Source organism: Rattus norvegicus, chromosome 1 (assembly GCF_021556685.1).
Source record: "Rattus norvegicus strain SHRSP/BbbUtx chromosome 1, alternate assembly SHRSP_T2T, whole genome shotgun sequence".
In the NCBI taxonomy this organism is placed as follows: domain Eukaryota; kingdom Metazoa; phylum Chordata; class Mammalia; order Rodentia; family Muridae; genus Rattus; species Rattus norvegicus.
In genome coordinates, this window is record NC_141534.1 from 187,807,316 (window position 1) to 187,825,900 (window position 18,585).

The following is an 18,585-nucleotide window of genomic DNA, read 5'->3' on the forward strand; positions in this document are numbered from 1 at the left end:
ATGAGTATCCTGAAAGACTTTCTAAACAACTTTCTTTAAAAAGCAGCTTTTAATCTCTAACTCTCCGAGCTGCCATTACTTATCACACAGCAGGGGACCTACAGCCTGCCAGCCCAGGTGGCTTCCCCATTTCTTTGTTTGAATTCCCTTCCCGTGCTAAGATATCACATGACTAAACATGGTGCTGGCCTCCTCCTACTTAGAAAATAAAAACTTTCTCTCAACTCTTATGATTACTAGTGGATTCTTGCTCATCACCTTGGTTCGCCATCTGTTGTTGTTTAAATATAAAAATAAAAAAAAAAGTATTGTCTTTAACCCGCTAGGTCCGCAATGCAGTGCTCCAAGATATCTCCTAGATATCTTGGGGGAAACACATCCCAACTCCTCGTCCACCCAGAATCTCCTGCCACCACACACTTTCCTACACTCAAACCGTCACTTAAAACAACACACAACACAATAATCTTTGACCCAATTGATGAGATATAATTGCCCAATTAAACATACAAAGCCCGGTACCATCCATCCCTTAGGAACATTGATAACAACCTGTAAATACACAGAGTAGAATCTTAATATCACCTGCCATGGCTTCTCACCCTCTCCTCTCTACCTTTCTCTCAAGATATCATTTTCAACAAAAGGTGCTCGTTCAACTGGAGGTCATCATGTAGAAGAATGCAAATCAATCCATTTTTATTGCCCTGTACAAAGCTTAAGTACAAATGGATCAAGGACCTTCACGTAAAACCAGATACACTCAAACTAATAGAAGAAAAAGTAGGGAAGAATCTCACATGGGCACTGGAGAAAATTTCCTGACCAAACCACCAATGGCTTATGCTCTAAGGTGAAGAATCAACAAATAGGATCTCATAAAGTTACAAAGCTTCTATAAGCCAAAGGACACTGTCGTTAGGACAAATTTGGGAAAAGATTTGGGAAAACAGATTTGGGAAAAGATCTATACCAATCCTACAACAGATAGAGGGCTAATCTCCAAAATATACAAAGAAGTCATAAAATTAGACTGCAGGGAGATAAATAACCCTATTAAAAATGGGGTTCAGAGCTAAACAAAGAATTCATAGATGAGGAATATTGAATGGCTGAGAAGCACCTAAAGAAATGTTCAACATCCTTTGTCATAAGGGAAATGCAAATCAAAACAACCCTGAGATTCTAGCTTATACCAGTAAGAATGGCTAAGATCAAAAACTCAGGCAACAGCAGATGCTGGCGAGGATGTGGAGAAAGAGGAACACTTCTCCATCATTGGTGGGATTGCAGACTGGTACAACCATTCTGGAAATCAGTCTGGAGGTTCCTCTGAAAATTGGACATTGTACTATCTGAGGACCCAGCTATACCTCTCTTGGGCATATACCCAAAAGATGCTCTAATATTCAACAAAGACACATGCTCCACTATGTTCATAGCAGCCTTATTTATAATAGCTAGAAGCTGTAAAGATCCCAGATGCCCTTCAACAGAGGAATGGATACAGAAAGTGTGGTGCATCTACACAATGGAGTACTATTCAGCTATCAAAAACAATGACTTCATGAAATTCATAGGCAAATCAAATGAACTAGAAAATATCCTGAGTGAGGAAACTCAATCACAGAAAAACGCAGTTGGTATGCACTCATTGATAAGTGGATATTAGCCAAAAAGCTCAAATTACCCAAGATGCAATTCAAAGACAACAAGAAGCTCAAGAAGGATGACCAAAATGTGGATGCTTCCACTCCTTCTTAATGGGCAAAAAATATCCATAGGAGGGTATATGGAAGCAAAGTTTAGAGCAGCGACTCAAGGAATGGCCATTCAGAGCCTGCCCCACATGTTGCCCATATGTATACAGCCACCAAAACTAGATAAGATTGATAAAGCTAAAAAATGCATGCTGAAAGGGACCAGATACATGTCGCGCGCCCAATGTCCCGCCAGCAAGAACGACGAGTGGCAACAGGATTCTTCTGCGAGCAAACCTTTACTGTGTTACAGCTCTTCTTAGTGTTACAGCTCTCTTAGTGTTACAGCTCTCTTGAACAGGGACTCCGAGCAGCAAAATCGCTCGGCTTATATAGACAACAGTATGCTAATTATCTCTCAGGGATTGGTGGGGCTTGGATCACCCCACTACTTGTCCTCCAGGGATTGGCGGAGAATGAATCACCTCATTAGCATATTAACGGTCAACTAACACCTGGTGCATAAACCGCATATGTGCAGTACCGCTGTTCACCACTAGAGGGAGCCCTAGCAAGGGGACAAGCCTGCACATGCGCAGTAAGTCGTTTATATCCAGACAAGGCTGGATGTCGGCGCCATCTTTGTTTCGCCGCGCCGCTCTCTACATCTCCCCCTTTTTTGTTTAATAAAATGACTGGTCTAGATCTGGGTGTCACGTCAATCTTGTCATTGCTCCTGTCTTAGGTCGTTCTCATCCAAACTCGGCCTTACCCGTCATAGAGTTACCCTATCGCCACCGGGCCCCGTGTCTTAGGTTGGTCCGAGTTCGAGGAAAGTTGCCCGTCCCTGGATACAATGACTCCACATGACTGTGACAAAAATGATCTAGGGCGAACTCTTGATCTTTCAAAGAGGCCAGCCATATGTTGGGAGAAGTACCCTTTTTAATGGTGGTCATAGCCTGGTAAACAACCATTTTGTGTCTGGCATGTTCTCTTTTTAAACAGCCAATAAGCCAGAGACCTACTCCGCATCCCAGGAGGACAATAGCTCCCGGGGACAAACATGCCCGCCCACTCCTTGAAAAGGGAGAAAGCATTGGTAATCCATGAGGTAAAGTCTTCAACTGTGATGGGGTCCAGCCTAGTGCTGTTGAGGACAGCAATCTGCATCAGCAATTGTCTTGATAGTTGCTCTGCTTTCATGGACCAGTTTCCTTTCAGATAATTCGAGATTTCTTTGCTCTGTTGAAAATTCTGAGAAAAGTTAGCTCACAAAGGAATAATGCATAAACCTCTAAGGGAGGAAACACAAGACAGCTGTGTCATATGATACAGTGCTTCAATTTGTTCTTGAACTAAATCTATCCTTTGATTGGCTAATAGAAGGCCAGATGCCAAATGGGTATTAAATTCTTCTTGTATCTCTAGCACCACTGCAGTTCTTTCTACAATCTGATTGACAGTCTCAGCCGTCTGTATTTGATTGGTCATAGCGATTTCAGCTGTGGTAGCTGCGGCAGCAGACAGCACAATGGCTGAAATTATGGCTGCCGTAATTCCAAAATCTCTTTTGGCTCTCAGCAAATTAAGAATAGGAAAGCTATCTGGGTTTGCCTCCACTGGGATTGGCACAAAGGAGGAAATCTTAACCATCACTGCGGTGTCATTGGTGCCATCCCAGCATTCAGCTAAATAGCAGACTACATCAGAGCTATTACAATTTAAAGCACCACTGCTTACATTAGTGCTTATCAGAAAAAAGGTGATCTAGCACATACTGAAGTACTAGTGGCAGTATTATTTACCAAGAGGTTATTATATTGAATATTGATCAACCTGGTATCACCTTTTTCTGGTAGCTGAAACATTATACAGCACGAAGTTCTCACCCATCAACCTAGCAAAGGGGGTCAGGGATGTATATGCCCCTTGCTCATTGGACAGCACCCATTGAAACCAAGACCAGAGATTATGCTTGTCAGTCTTATTCTCAAAACAGTAGAATTGCTATGAACTGGCATGGGTACTGGCCAGGATCTGGCAATAGCCCACAGGGTGAGAGAATTAACCTGTATTACCATTCCCAGTAGTAATAGTAGGGTTCGTAGTCTCATCTTCAAGAAGAGCAGAAGGCAATTTTCGAGTCAAACACTCAGGTACCCAAATTGGATTTTCTTGATTCTGCGGAAAAACACAAATCGCTCCCCTAGATCTCGAAATCACGGGATCTGGGCCACGCCATTCATCAGTTAAGACATCCTTCCACTTTACTTCTACATTAGTTATAGGTGTAGTAGCAGCATGGCGATCCGTGGCAGAACGGCCATGCGCATCCAGAATTAAGAAATTTAGAGTAAAAAGAGCTAAAGAAAGTTGTTCTTTTGGTGTTCAGCTGCTGGCAATTCCCCCTTTTTGTTTTTGTATAAGCTCTTTTAAGGTACGATGTACTCTTTCCACAATTCCTTGACCTTGGGGATTGTATGGCAATCTTGTAGTATGTTTGACCTGCATTGTCTGGCAAAATGCCTGAAAGGACTTTGCAGTGTAGGCAGGCCTGTTGTCTGTCTTGAGACTATCAGGCTTTCCCCAGGCTGCCCATGCCTCTAAGCAATGGCTAATGGCATTACGAGCCTTTTCACCAGTCATCAGAGTAGCGTGTATAATACCAGAACAGGTATCAACAGAAACATGAGCATATTTTAAATTTCCAAATTGAGATATGTGTGTGACATCCATCTGCCAAAGTTTTAGCTGGATCAGACCACGAGGGTTAATACCACATGAGGAGGGTGGTGAAATTGAACACAATTTTGGCAACGTAACACCACATCACAAGCTGCAGCTCTAGAGATTTTTAAATTTTTGTTGAAGAGTAAAAGCAGGTACATGAAACTTTTGATGAAATCCTCTAGCGAGATCAACCGGAGTGGCATGAAAAATAAACTCTCTACGAGTACTAGCATCCACCAGGGTGTTATTACTGGTCATGGGACCAGGCAAATTAGTATGGGCTCGAATATGTTGTATAAAAATTTTATTTTTTCTGGCCCAAATCAAATTTTGTAATTCTAAAAGAATTTGACATACGGTACTACTTGACCGAATTGGCCCTGCAATTTCAAGTGAGTGCACAGCATTAACTACATAAGCAGAATCAGAAATTAAATTAAAATAATCATGAAATCTTTTGAAAACTTTCAATACAATTTTATATTCTGTAATTTAGGGGATACCTGGACTGTATTGAATTAATACTGGTTCTTGAGAATCAACCATATAGGCACCTACACCTGTTTTGGAGCCATCTGTATAAATATCTAACAAAGGCTCTCGCAAAGGCTCTGAGGCAGTGATCTTAGGAAAGATCACTGGATGTTCAGTAAAAAAAAAAAAAATGTAGCAAAGGATCCTTAGGATAATGATTGTCAAACTCTCCATCAAAACTACAGCGTAATATGGCCCAATCATCTATCAAGGCACACAATGTTTCTATTTGAGCTGTTGTATATGGTATAATAATTTTCTTGGGTAAAATACCAAAATGCTGAATACAAGATTTAACGCCTAACACAGCAAGCTGTGCAACAGCAGAAGTGTAATATTCAAGGGTCTTATTTGGAGAAGTATGGGGATAAATCCAAAGAAGTGGACCTTGTTGCCATAGCACTCCTGTAGGCTGACAAAAGGTTCTTAGTATACACAAAAGCAGATCTTCCTTTTCCTTGTACCTTCTTAGCATTGCCTTTTCTAATCTTCTACTTTCCTCCAATGTTACATTTTTTTAAACCATATCCAATAACTTAAAAGCCAATAGTCCATAACCAAGGCATGTAGAGAATATTCATTCATTTAAAACCAATCAGAAAACAAAATTGAAGTGGCTACACATACCTTTAATATTTAAATCAATCACCATTTTTACTTTTTCTAGCTGTAGTTTTAAGAGAAACACCTTGTCACCTGTTGAGTCCAATAATCACAGTCAAAGATTTTTCTAAGAGAGACAGCGATCAGTTCCGTTACCTTAGAAGCTGTGAAGCTCCTTGTGTCTTTAGGATCGGCTAGTGTAAACATTTAGCCAGCCCCCTGGGGAGCTTGCCCAGCCAACTTAGGCTTCTAGCTACAGATGCAGGCTCCAAAAGCCAATTGAAACTTTTTATTTATTTGTTCCTTTCTTGAAAGGAGTTAAAGCTACATCAATGGGTGAATCAACCAGCATTTAAAATTTTAACCTTTTCTTTTAAACATGAAACACAAAACATTCAAGCAAGGAGAAGCAAAACCCAGACATAAATTGACATACATGGACAGCTTGGTGCACCAAGGACAGACAATAGACACAGAGGAAAAGAACTAGATGGTGTCCCACCAAAAGGACCCAAACATCCTACCTAAAGAACCCAGAACCAGAAATAAGCACTTCTCCAATAGGAGCCAGCAAGGAGGCAAGACGTCTCCCACCTCCTTCTGTTCCCAGGAGAGCTCCAAAAAGTTTAAGCTCATTTCCTTCTTTTGCCAAAGCATCTGTGGAGAGTTCGGGAGGAATGTTTTTCTCAACCCCATTCTCTCTCTTGTCCAGGGTGTAAACTGTCTCTAGTCAGGGTCCAAAGACTAGAAGCATCTATGAGAATCGACTTTGCTTCTCTAGATTTTAACATAACTCTAAAAGAACACATACACAAAAACATTTTACCATTATTACCTTGTCCACTACCACTACCCCAAATCTTTATCTTTGCACATGCTTTCAGTTTCTGTGATCCTTCTGAATTCTGCTTACTGGGGCCTTTAAAATCTGTATCCACCACCTGAGTTCCCATTCGAGGGGTCAATACGAGTCTGGTGGTCGAACTGCGGTCGAGTCCTGCGCTTCCCTTGTTGCTCTGCGGGAGGCCCGGGACCCGATGGTTCTACCTTTAGTTTCACTTTCTCTAAGCTGTCGGTGATGCTTTCTAGATTGTCTGACATTTCTAAGGTCAAGGCTTTTAAAGAATATATCTTATTTGTTTCCTGGTCCTGATTATCCTCTTTTTTTATCTCTGCCTTCTCTCTGTTCCTTTTATCTCCTTTTCTTTTCTTTTTTTCTTTGGAGACCTTTTCTCCCTCTGACATACTTTGTTGCTCTGCAAGGACCCTCTGACCTGTCCTAACGGCTCTAACGGCTTCCTCACATTGTTTATCCTCTAAGCAGGCAGGGACCATTTGCCAAAGAGGTTTTGGTCCGGGCTTAAGCTTGCCGTCTGTGGCTTCTCTATCCCACACAAAGAAAAAAAGAAACAAAATTACCAGCCTTGCCCACAAAGGATCCATAACTTTAGGTTTCTTCACAGTGGCTCTCCACCTAGGCCCATATCTTTCTTCCTCATATATGGCTGCCTCTTCCTCTAATTCCTCCTCTTCGGACTCTGACAACTCTTGCTCAGAGTCACTGCCAGCCAGTTCTAAGGCTTCTAATTCTTTTAATGGATACAAAGTATCCTCTCCGGATGACTTGTACTTCGTCCTCCGGGGCACTCTTATTTTTTCCTCCAGCGGCATTTCTTCTGCCTTTTGTATCTCTTTCACTTTTGTTTTAGTAACCTTTTTCTTTTTGCGGGCTCCTAATTTGAGCTCCTAATTTCTCACTCTGCTCCGTTTCTGCCTCTGCTCCGTTTCTGACATGCTCTCTTAAATCCAAAAAGGGGCATGCCTCTCGAAGCCTAATTTCTCACTCTGCTCCGTTTCTGACATGCTCTCTTCCAAAAAGGGGCATGCCTCTCGAAGCTTACCTTTTAATTTACCTTCTCGCAGTTCTGAATCCTCTTCAGCACACTGAAGGGTCCCCTCAGCACCGACGATGTTGGTTTCCGGGTTTCAGCACCACTTGTCGCGCGCCCAATGTCCCGCCAGCAAGAACGACGAGTGGCAACAGGATTCTTCTGCGAGCAAACCTTTACTGTGTTACAGCTCTTCTTAGTGTTACAGCTCTCTTAGTGTTACAGCTCTCTTGAACAGGGACTCCGAGCAGCAAAATCGCTCGGCTTATATAGACAACAGTATGCTAATTATCTCTCAGGGATTGGTGGGGCTTGGATCACCCCACTACTTGTCCTCCAGGGATTGGCGGAGAATGAATCACCTCATTAGCATATTAACGGTCAACTAACACCTGGTGCATAAACCGCATATGTGCAGTACCGCTGTTCACCACTAGAGGGAGCCCTAGCAAGGGGACAAGCCTGCACATGCGCAGTAAGTCGTTTATATCCAGACAAGGCTGGATGTCGGCGCCATCTTTGTTTCGCCGCGCCGCTCTCTACAGATACAGATCTCTCCTGAGAGACACATCCAGAGCATGTCCAATACAGAGGTCAATGCTAGCAGCAAACCACAGAACTGAGAATAGGACCACCTTGGGGGCAATTAGAGGAAGTATTGAAAAAATTGAAGGGGCTTGCAATCCCAAATAAACAATAATGTCAACCAACCAGAGCTTCCAGGGACTAAGCCACTACCAAAGACTATACCTGGACTGACCCTGGGCCCCAAATTTATAGGTAGCAATGAATAGCCTTGTAGGGGCACCAGTGGAAGGGGAAGCCCTTCGTCCTGCCAAGGCAGGACCCCCAGTGAATGGGATTGTTGTGGGGAGGGTGGTAATTGGGAATGGATGGTGAGAGGAACACCCAAATAGAATGGGAGGTAGAAGAGTTAGGGGGATCTTGGCCTAGAATCTGGGAAAGGGAAAAAAGAGAGAGATTGAGGAATGTTAAAAAAGAGAGTGAGAGGTTTTCTTAGGTTTTGAAGGCCACATTTTGAAGATATAGACAGATACATTTCCTTGATGGCATTTCCACTTGTTTTTGTCTGTAAAATCAACAGGTAGTCATTTTAACAATTTAAGGAATACAGAATAGAAGAAAGAATTCATGGCTTCAAAGAAAAAAAGTGTCTGCTTCTTATCTCAAAGATTTCCTTATAGTGACTGTGGGCTCACAGTGGAGACACCATTGCCAACTGTGATAGTCCAAGACTCTAAGGTCATTGTCTAAAATTCAGTTCAGTCCTTCTACCTTGAGAACCCCTAAGAGTTTTTTTTAATACTGGAGATTGAAACTGTAGATAATTTGGCTGCAAAGTATTACACCTGAAAATATATTATAACTTTGTTCTTCAGGAACAGTAAACTGAGCCAACCTGTTTCTTAGTTCTAAGAAATCTTCACATTTTTAGTGAAATACATATGACATAAAATTAGCAATTTTTTAAATGAAGTCACTAATACTTAGTATGTTTGCAGTGTACAGTCACAGTATACAGCCTTGACCCCACAACTCAGTTTTTCATCCCTGAGAACTAAAACTATGATTTAAAAAGAACTCATCCCTTCTAGTTTCTGCCTGTGCCCAGAACTGAACCAGTCCCATAGCTCTCTGTACCCAAATCCCATGAGGGAGAAAGCTGGACTCTCAGAAGTGTGGACAATTCTGAGAGCTCAGGGGAGACCATTACTTCTGCTCACATTTCTAGCCCAAGAGGAACCTACCTATAACCTAGGAACAGTCAGAAGGAGGATCCTTCTGCTCTCTGCCTGTGCCCAGAACTGAAAGCCAGTCGCCAGGAGCACTGACACCTGAGAGCAGAGGTAAGACCAACTCATGCTCCAAGCAACCTGCATGGAGCCCTCAGGACACACAAACCCAGGAAGAGTCTGGGACAGGACCCTTCCTGCACCCAGAGCTAACACAGTCCCAAAGCACTCCGAACCCAGATCCTGATGAGAGAAAACAGGTCTACATGAGTACTGACACACAGGCTTACAGGAGGGTCAAGCCACTGTCAGAGACAGCAAGAGCAGCTAACAACAGAGAGGCAAGCGCAGGAACCTAAGCAATAGAAACCAAGACTACTTGGCATCATCAGAGCCCAGTTCTGCCACCAAAGCAAATATTGAATATTCAAACACACTGGAGAAGCAAGATTTGGATTGAAAATCACATCTCAGGATGATGATAGAGGACTTTTAGGAGGACATAATTAACTCCCTTAAAGAAATACAGTACAACACAGGTAAACAAATAGAAGCACTTAAAAAGGAAACACAAAAATCCTTTAAAGAATTACAGGAAAACACAACCAATCAAGTGAAGGAATTGAACAAAACCATCCAGGATCTAAAAATAAAAATGGATCTAAAAATGGAAATAGAAACAATAAAGAAAGCACAAAGGGAGAGAACCCTGAAGATAGAAAACCAAGGAAAGAGATCATGACATAGACACAAGTATCACCAACAGAATACAAGAGATTGAAGAGAGAATCTCAGGGGCAGAAGATACCATAGGAAACATTGACACAACTGTCAAAGAAAATATAAAACACAAAAAGCTCCTAACCCAAAACATCCAGGAAATCCAGGACTCAATGAGAAGATCAAACCTAAGGATAATAGGTATAGAAGAGAGTGAAGACTCCCAGCTCAAAGGACCAGTAAATATCTTCAACAAAATCATAGAAGAAAACTTCCCTAACCTAAAGGAAGAGATGCTCATAAACATACAGGAAGCCTACAGAACTCCAAATAGATTGGACCAGAAGAGAAATTGCTCCCGTCACATAATAGTCAAAACACCAAATGCACACAACAAAGAAAGAATATTTAAAGCAGTAAGGGAAAAAGGTCAAGTAACATATAAAGGCAGACCTATCAGAATTATACCAGACTCCTCACCAGAGACTATGAAAGCCAGAGATCCTGGGTAGATGTCATACAGACCCTAAGAGAACACAAATGCCAGCCCAGGCTACTATATCCAACAAAACTCTCAATAGAATGGAGAAACCAAGACATTCCATGACAAAACCAAATTTACACAATATCTTTCTACAAATCTAGCCATAAAAATGATAATAGATGAAAAACCCCAAAACAAGAATGGTAACTACACCCTAGACAAAGCTAAAAAGTAATCTGCTTGCAAAGAAAACCAAAGAAAGAGAGCCACAAAAACATCATTTCACCTCTAACAACAAAAATAAAAGGAAACAACAATCACTATTCCTTAATATCTCTTAACATCAATGGACTCAATTCCCCCAATAAAAAGACATAGACTAACAGACTGGATACATAAAGAGGACCCAGCATTTTGCTGCATACAGGAAATGCACACCTCAGAGACAAAGACAGACATTCCTCCATTGTTGGTAGGATTGCAACTGGTACAACCAGTCTAGAAAATACGTCTGGAGTTTCCTCAGAAAATTCCTGAGGACCCAGCTATATCACTTCTGGGCAGATACCCAAATGATGCTCCAACATATAACAAGGACACATGCTCCACTATGTTATAGCAGCTTTATTTATAATAGCCAGAATCTGGAGACAACCCAGTTGCCCTTGAATAGAGGATTAGATACAGAAAATGCGGTACTTCTACACAATGGAGTACTACTCTGCTACCAAAAACAATGGCATCGTGAAATTCCTAGACCTTGTATGGAACTAAAATATATCCTGTGTGAGGTAACCCAATCTCAAAACACACACACATGTTATACACTCACTGATAAATGGATATTAGCTCAAAATCTTGAATTACCCAAGATATAATCCACAGACCACATGAAGCTCAAGAAGAAGGACAACCAAAGTATGAATGCTTCAGTCCTTCTTAAAAAGGGGGAACAAAAATATTCATTAGGAGGAGATATGGAGACTAAGTTTGGAGCAGAGACTGAAAGAATGGCCATTCAGAGCCTGTCCCACCTGGGTATACAGCCCATATATACAGCCACCAAACCCAGACAACATTGCTGATGCCAAGAAGTGCATCCTGACAGGAGCCTGATATAGCTGTCTCCTGAGAAGTTCTGCAAGAGCATGACAAATAGAGAGGCGAATGCTAGCAGCAAACCATTGAACTGAGAACAGGGTCCCCATTGGAGGATTTAGAGAAAGGATTAGAGGAGCTAAAGGAGTTTGAAACCCCATAGGAACAACCATACCAACCAACCAGTGCTCCCAGGGACTAAACCACCATCCAGAGAGTACACATGGACAGACTCAGGGCTCCAGCTGCATATGTAGCAGAGGATGACCTTATTGGGCACCAATGGGAGCAGAAGCCCTTGGTCCTGCCAAGACTGGACATCACCCCCCCACCCAGTGTAGGAGAATGTCAGGGCAGTGAGGCAGGAAGGGCATGGTGGTTGAGGAGGGGGGACACCCTCATAAAAGAAGGAGAAGGGGTGTGAGATAGGGGTTTATGGCCAGGAAACCAGGAACGGGAAACTTGAAATATAAAGTGAAAATATCCAATAAAAAAGAAATGTAAATGAAAACTATCCAATAAAAATAGTGCTTTATAAACACAAAAATAAATAACTAAATTTAAAAACATAAAGCGAAGTCATTTCCTTGTTTTTATATTTCGGGGACGTCTAATTTGCTTGCTTTTTCTATGAATTTATCCCATCAAGTGGTGTAAAATGCAGTCATAGTAACTACCTATTTGTAGATGCTTCTTTAAGTAGTTTTTCAGGTTTATTCATGTAAAGGACCAAGTCCTGAAGTTTTTAGACACAGGAATTATTTCTCTCTCTCTCTCTCTCTCTCTCTCTCTCTCTCTCTCTCTCTCTCTCTCTCTCTCCCTCCCCCCCCCCCCCCCTCTCTCTTAGAATCTAATAAAGCACCACACGTTAATCTGGTGTGAGATTCCTTGGATTCCTAACCTTCTAATCTAAGGGACTACACCCTCAGGCTACAGTCATAGTGCTTACAGTTTTAAAAGTGTCAGTATGAATTCATCTTTACTCATCTTTTGTAGGCTGCATGATATTGCACATTGCACGAGAGGACATATTTCTTGTATCCTGTTGAGAATATGACTTTTTTTTAAACTATTTTGAGTATAAAGCTAGGAATAAGAGTGCTAGTTTTGTGGCACTTCTGGGTTTAAGGTTTTGGGAACTATCAGATCATCCCATTTTTTGTCAGCCCTTTCAGTAAAGTACCAAGATTCCATTCCCTCATTCATAGCACTCCTTTTATGATAGTTACCCTCATAGGTTTTAAGTGACATTTAATTGAACTTTCTGGTAACAGACCATAGGTATGACATTTATGTGCTTATTTGCCTTTAGACACCTTGTTTATAGAAACATATATTTAGGTCTTATTCCCATTCAGTAATTGTGATTTGCTTCCTTATATATCTAATGTGCTAAACCCTTCTTTGATATGATTTGCAAAAAATCTCTCCCATTCTGCAGATTGTCTTTTACTCCTCATTGCATTGGTTTGGTTTGGTTTTGTTTTGTTTTAATTGAATCTTTGTGAATTCTGCATCATGTTCCCTAATCCCACTCATCCCTGTCCCTCCATATCTGCCCTTGGCCCGTAAAACCCCTCCCTAAAAGAAAACAGAAAACAAAGTTCTTCCAGAAGAAACTCAACCATCGTGGGACTGGCTGAGGCTCATGGGTGCAGTGGACAGAAAGCCACAATACCCCTTGGTTCCTTCCTCTCAGTTGCCTTTTTCTGATTGTGCTGCATGATCTGGAGTCCCTCTGCTTCTAGGCAGCAGCAGAAGCCCATCATCCCAGCGCCTTCCCTTCCCTTACTGAGTTCCATTGCTTCTTCATGTTCTCTGGGCAGGCCAATGCTCCCCAGTTTGTGCAGGTCATGGCAGTTCCTCCAGCCTGCTTCCAATGTGTTCCCTCCTTCAGGCTGACTTTGCAGGCTTGTTCATGCTTTAAGAAACGGAGTTTTCGACCGCCGGAACCTAAAGGAAACAGACCGGATAAACAGTTCTCTGCACCCAAATCCCGTGGGAGGGAGAGCTAAACCTTCAGAGAGGCAGACAAGCCTGGGAAACCAGAAGAGACTGCTCTCTGTACACACATCTCGGACGCCAGAGGAAAAAGCCAAAGACCATCTGGAACCCTGGTGCACTGAAGCTCCCGGAAGGGGCGGCACAGGTCTTCCTGGTTGCTGCCGCTGCAGAGAGCCCGTGGGCAGCACCCCACGAGCGAACTTGAGCCTCGGGACCACAGGTAAGACCAAATTCTCTGCTGCAAGAAAGCTGCCTGGTGAGCTTCGGACACACGGAAGCAGAATTCCTCTAGGATTGGGCACGTTCTGTGTTTACCGGAAGTCCCACACCCGCAGATCCCGGCCGCAGCAGCTCTCTGCTCCCAGACCCCATGAGAGAGAGACCCAACCGCCTGTTCAGGTGGGCACTCCTGAGGCTGCAGAGCGGAAGAGACCACCAACACTGCTCACCCCTGCCCACATCCCTGGCCCAAGAGGAAACTGTATAAGGCCTCTGGGCTCCCATGGGGGAGGGCCCAGGAGCGGCAGGACCCCTGCCTGAGACACCGCTGGAACCTGAAGGAAACAGACCGGATAAACAGTTCTCTGCACCCAAATCCCATGGGAGGGAGAGCTAAACCTTCAGAGAGGCAGACAAGCCTGGGAAACCAGAAGAGACTGCTCTCTGTACACACATCTCGGACGCCAGAGGAAAAAGCCAAAGACCATCTGGAACCCTGGTGCACTGAAGCTCCCGGAAGGGGCGGCACAGGTCTTCCTGGTTGCTGCCGCTGCAGAGAGCCCGTGGGCAGCACCCCACGAGCGAACTTGAGCCTCGGGACCACAGGTAAGACCAACTTTTCTGCTGCAAGAAAGCTGCCTGGTGAACTCAAGACACAGGCCCACAGGAGCAGCTGAAGACCTGTAGAGAGGAAAAACTACACGCCCGAAAGCAGAACACTCTGTCCCCATAACTGACTGAAAGAGAGGAAAACAGGTCTACAGCACTCCTGACACACAGGCTTATAGGACAGTCTAGCCACTGTCAGAAATAGCAGAACAAAGTAACACTAGAGATAATCTGATGGCGAGAGGCAAGCGCAGGAACCCAAGCAACAGAAACCAAGACTACATGGCACCATCGGAGCCCAATTCTCCCATCAAAACAAACATGGAATATCCAAACACACCAGAAAAGCAAGATCTAGTTTCAAAATCATTTTTGATCATGATGCTGGAGGACTTCAAGAAAGACGTGAAGAACTCCCTTAGAGAACAAGTAGAAGCCTACAGAGAGGAATCGCAAAAATGCCTGAAAGAATTCCAGGAAAACATAAATAAACAAGTAGAATCCCATAGAGAGGAGACACAAAAATCCCTGAAAGAATTCCAGGAAAACATAAATAAACAAGTAGAAGCCCATAGAGAGGAGACACAAAAATCCCTGAAAGAATTCCAGGAAAACACAATCAAACAGTTGAAGGAATTAAAAATGGAAATAGAAGCAATCAAGAAAGAACACATGGAAACAACCTGGATATAGAAAACCAAAAGAAGAGACAAGGAGCTGTAGATACGAGCTTCACCAACAGAATACAAGAGATGGAAGAGAGAATCTCAGGAGCAGAAGATTCCATAGAAATCATTGACTCAACTGTCAAAGATAATGTAAAGCAGAAAAAGCTACTGGTCCAAAACATACAGGAAATCCAGGACTCAATGAGAAGATCAAACCTAAGGATAATAGGTATAGAAGAGAGTGAAGACTACCAGCTCAAAGGACCAGTAAATATCTTCAACAAAATCATAGAAGAAAACTTCCCTAACCTAAAAAAAGAGATACCCATAGACATACAAGAAGCCTACAGAACTCCAAATAGATTGGACCAGAAAAGAAACACCTCCTGTCACATAATTGTCAAAACACCAAACGCACAAAATAAAGAAAGAATATTAAAAGCAGTAAGGGAAAAAGGTCAAGTAACATGTAAAGGCAGACCTATCAGAATCACACCAGACTTCTTGCCAGAAACTATGAAGGCCAGAAGATCCTGGACTGATGTCATACAGACCCTAAGAGAACACAAATGCCAGCCCAGGTTACTGTATCCAGCAAAACTCTCAATTAACATTGATGGAGAAACCAAGATATTCCACAACAAAACCAAATTTACACAATATCTTTCTACAAATCCAGCACTACAAAGGATAATAAATGGTAAAGCCCAACATAAGGAGGCAAGCTATACCCTAGAAAAAGCAAGAAAGTAATCTTGCAACAAAACCAAAAGAAGAGAAGCACACAAACATAACCCCACCTCCAAATATGAAAATAACAGGAAGCAGCAATCACTATTCCTTAATATCTCTTAACATCAATAGACTTAAGTCCCCAATAAAAAGACATAGACTAACAGACTGGATATGTAAAGAGGATCCAGCATTTTGCTGCATACAGGAAACAATTCTCAGTGACAAAGACAGACACTACCTCAGTGTAAATGCCTGGAATACAATTTTCCAGCCAAATGTTCCCAAGAAACAAGCTGGAGTAACCATTGAATATTTAAAAAAAAATCAACTTTCAACCAAACGTTATAAAAAAAGATAGGAAAGGACACTTAGTATTCATCAAATGAAAAAATCCACCAAGATGAATTCTCAATCTTAAATATCTATTCTACAAGTGCACAGGCACCTACATTCATAAAAGAAACCCTCCTGAAGCTCAAAGCCCACATTGCACCTCAAACAATAGTAGGAGATTTCAATACCCCAATCTCTTCAATCGACAGATCATGGAAACAGAAACTAAACAGAGACATAAAGAAACTAACAGAAGACATAAACAAAATGGAATTAACAGATATTTGTAGAATATTTCATCCTGAAAGAAAAGAATATACTTTCCTCTCAGTACCTCATGGTACCTTCTCCAAAATTGACCATATAATCAGTCAAAAAAACATGAATGAACAGATGCAAAAGTTTTGAAATAATTCCAAGCATATTATCAGATCACCACTGACTAATGCTGGTCGTCAATAACAACAAACAACAGAAAGCCCACATATACATGGAAGTTGAACAATGCTCTACTCAATGACAACTTTGTCAAGGAAGAAATAAAGAAAGAAATTAAACCCTTTTTGGAATTTAATGAAAAGGAAGGTACAACATACTGAAACTTATGGGACAAAATGAAAGCAGTACTAAGAGAGAAACTCATATCGCTGAGTACCTCCAAAAACAAATTAGAGAGAACATATATTAGCAGTTAACATCACACCTAAAACCTCTAGAACAAAAATAAGCAAATAAACACAAGAGGAGTGGAAGGCAGGAAATAAACGCAAGACTAAATCAATTTCTTATTGGATTGATAGTCTCATAGCCTATCAGGCTGTTTAACTTTGAAAATACCTATTTTATTAGATAGTTATCAGATAGTATACAAGCTAGCCAGGATATAATATAGATTTTAAGCCTTTCTTAAGCTTGAATGGATAACTATATGTTCTATTTAACTGATAAAGTGTTGGATTGGGTGTTAGATATATGTAATGCTTTTAATTACAAAATGATAATAGTTGTACTCAGCTTATATTTGAGAGAAAAGTTTTTTATTAGAAAAAAGGATGAAATGTGGGATGATTTCATTATGCAGGTGAAGGCAAGTACAAGATAAAATGAGGCCTGACATTGGACAAAAAGGAATGATGGGTGGGAGAAAAGTTTGAAGGAAGAGGAGGAGGCTGGAATGACAAGGAGAGGAGAGACAGGAAGAGAACATGGAGGCTGATATTAACATTCTACTCTGTGTATTTACAGGTTGTTATGAATATTCTTAAGGATGGATGTGTACAGGGCTTTGTATGTTTATTTGGGCAATTATATCTTATCAATTGAAAAAAAAGAAACGGAGTTTTCAAAAAAAATTAAAAATAAAAGAAACAAAGTTTTCAGTCCTTCATCATTGAGTATTGTTATCTATAAGTTTGGAGTTTTTTGTAGGCTTTTTTTCCGTGAAAACACTTTTCTAGATTTCTAAGATTTTTATCATGCATGGATTGAGATGATCCTATGAGTAGTATGATACTATAGTGATTGATTATAGTATCTGGACCCATTCCTGCAATACATTTCACTTTGGAATGCATATACTCATTTTAATATACTACTGGACTCAGATTGCTGGCGTTATATTATAAAGTTTTGCACCATTATAAGATGTACAGTGTATCAGGTTTGGGTGTTAGGATGATGCCGATCTCATAATGAATTAGAAGGAGGTATTCCCTTATGTTTTTTGTAAGAGTTGAATAAAAACTGTTAAATTTTGTTTAAATGTTTGAGAAAATACCCTAATGAAACCCGCTAGTCTAGTTTTTGTAGGAATGCAATTGATATCTGATTCCCTTTGTGATAGATCAATTCAAAGTCCAGTCCCTTTTTCTAACTTAATCTTTTTATTCTGTATGTTTTGATCATGTTTTTCTCATCCCCCAACTTTTCCCAGACCTTACCCATCTCCCTACAGAACAGCCCAACTTTATGTTCTTTTTCTACCTTTCAAAAAAGTTTTGTTATTATAACTAACATTTTCTATTTATTCGTTAATAAAATGAGCATAGTCTAATAAGCTCTTTATCCTAATACAAGCCCTGAGGAAAAGATTAACAACAAACAAAAGGTTTTGGTGCTTATTTTGGATTATGGTCTCCTGTCTTTTTATGTAGCGCTCATATTGGTTTGGCAAACCAAAAATCAGAAAGATTGGAGAAGAAGCAAAGTCTATCCCTGTAGTACATAACTGTTATGAAGCTGAACCTTCCAACCTGGAGGCAGGAATCCAGATCAAGCATTTGCACAAGGTATTGTTTCAAATGTTCCTGCAGGAACCGAAAACCAAAAGGCATTGAGATTGTTCATAATTAGCTAATCCAGGAAATAAGAGATGTTTTTGTTGTTTATTTGCATCATAATATAGTTGTCCTCTGAGAACCAGAGCTTGGTTGGAGTTAATATAATTTTATAAATGTTGTATTATTCACTCTGTCTCTATGTATTATTTTCATATTTTCATTC

The 18,585-nt window shown here is 41.2% G+C and overlaps 1 protein-coding gene across 9 annotated transcripts in view; it reads left to right on the top strand.

Moving 5' to 3' along the window:
* The window catches only part of Abca16 (ATP-binding cassette, subfamily A (ABC1), member 16), a 185,656-nt gene that overhangs the window by 72,049 nt on the left and 95,022 nt on the right, over positions 1-18,585 (top strand). For all 9 annotated transcript variants that reach the window (XM_087607578.1, XM_087607580.1, XM_087607590.1 and 6 more), the window contains one exon: positions 18,237-18,371. In XM_087607578.1, the coding sequence (XP_087463704.1) occupies positions 18,237-18,371 (135 nt within the window). The remainder of the gene's footprint in view (positions 1-18,236; positions 18,372-18,585) is intronic.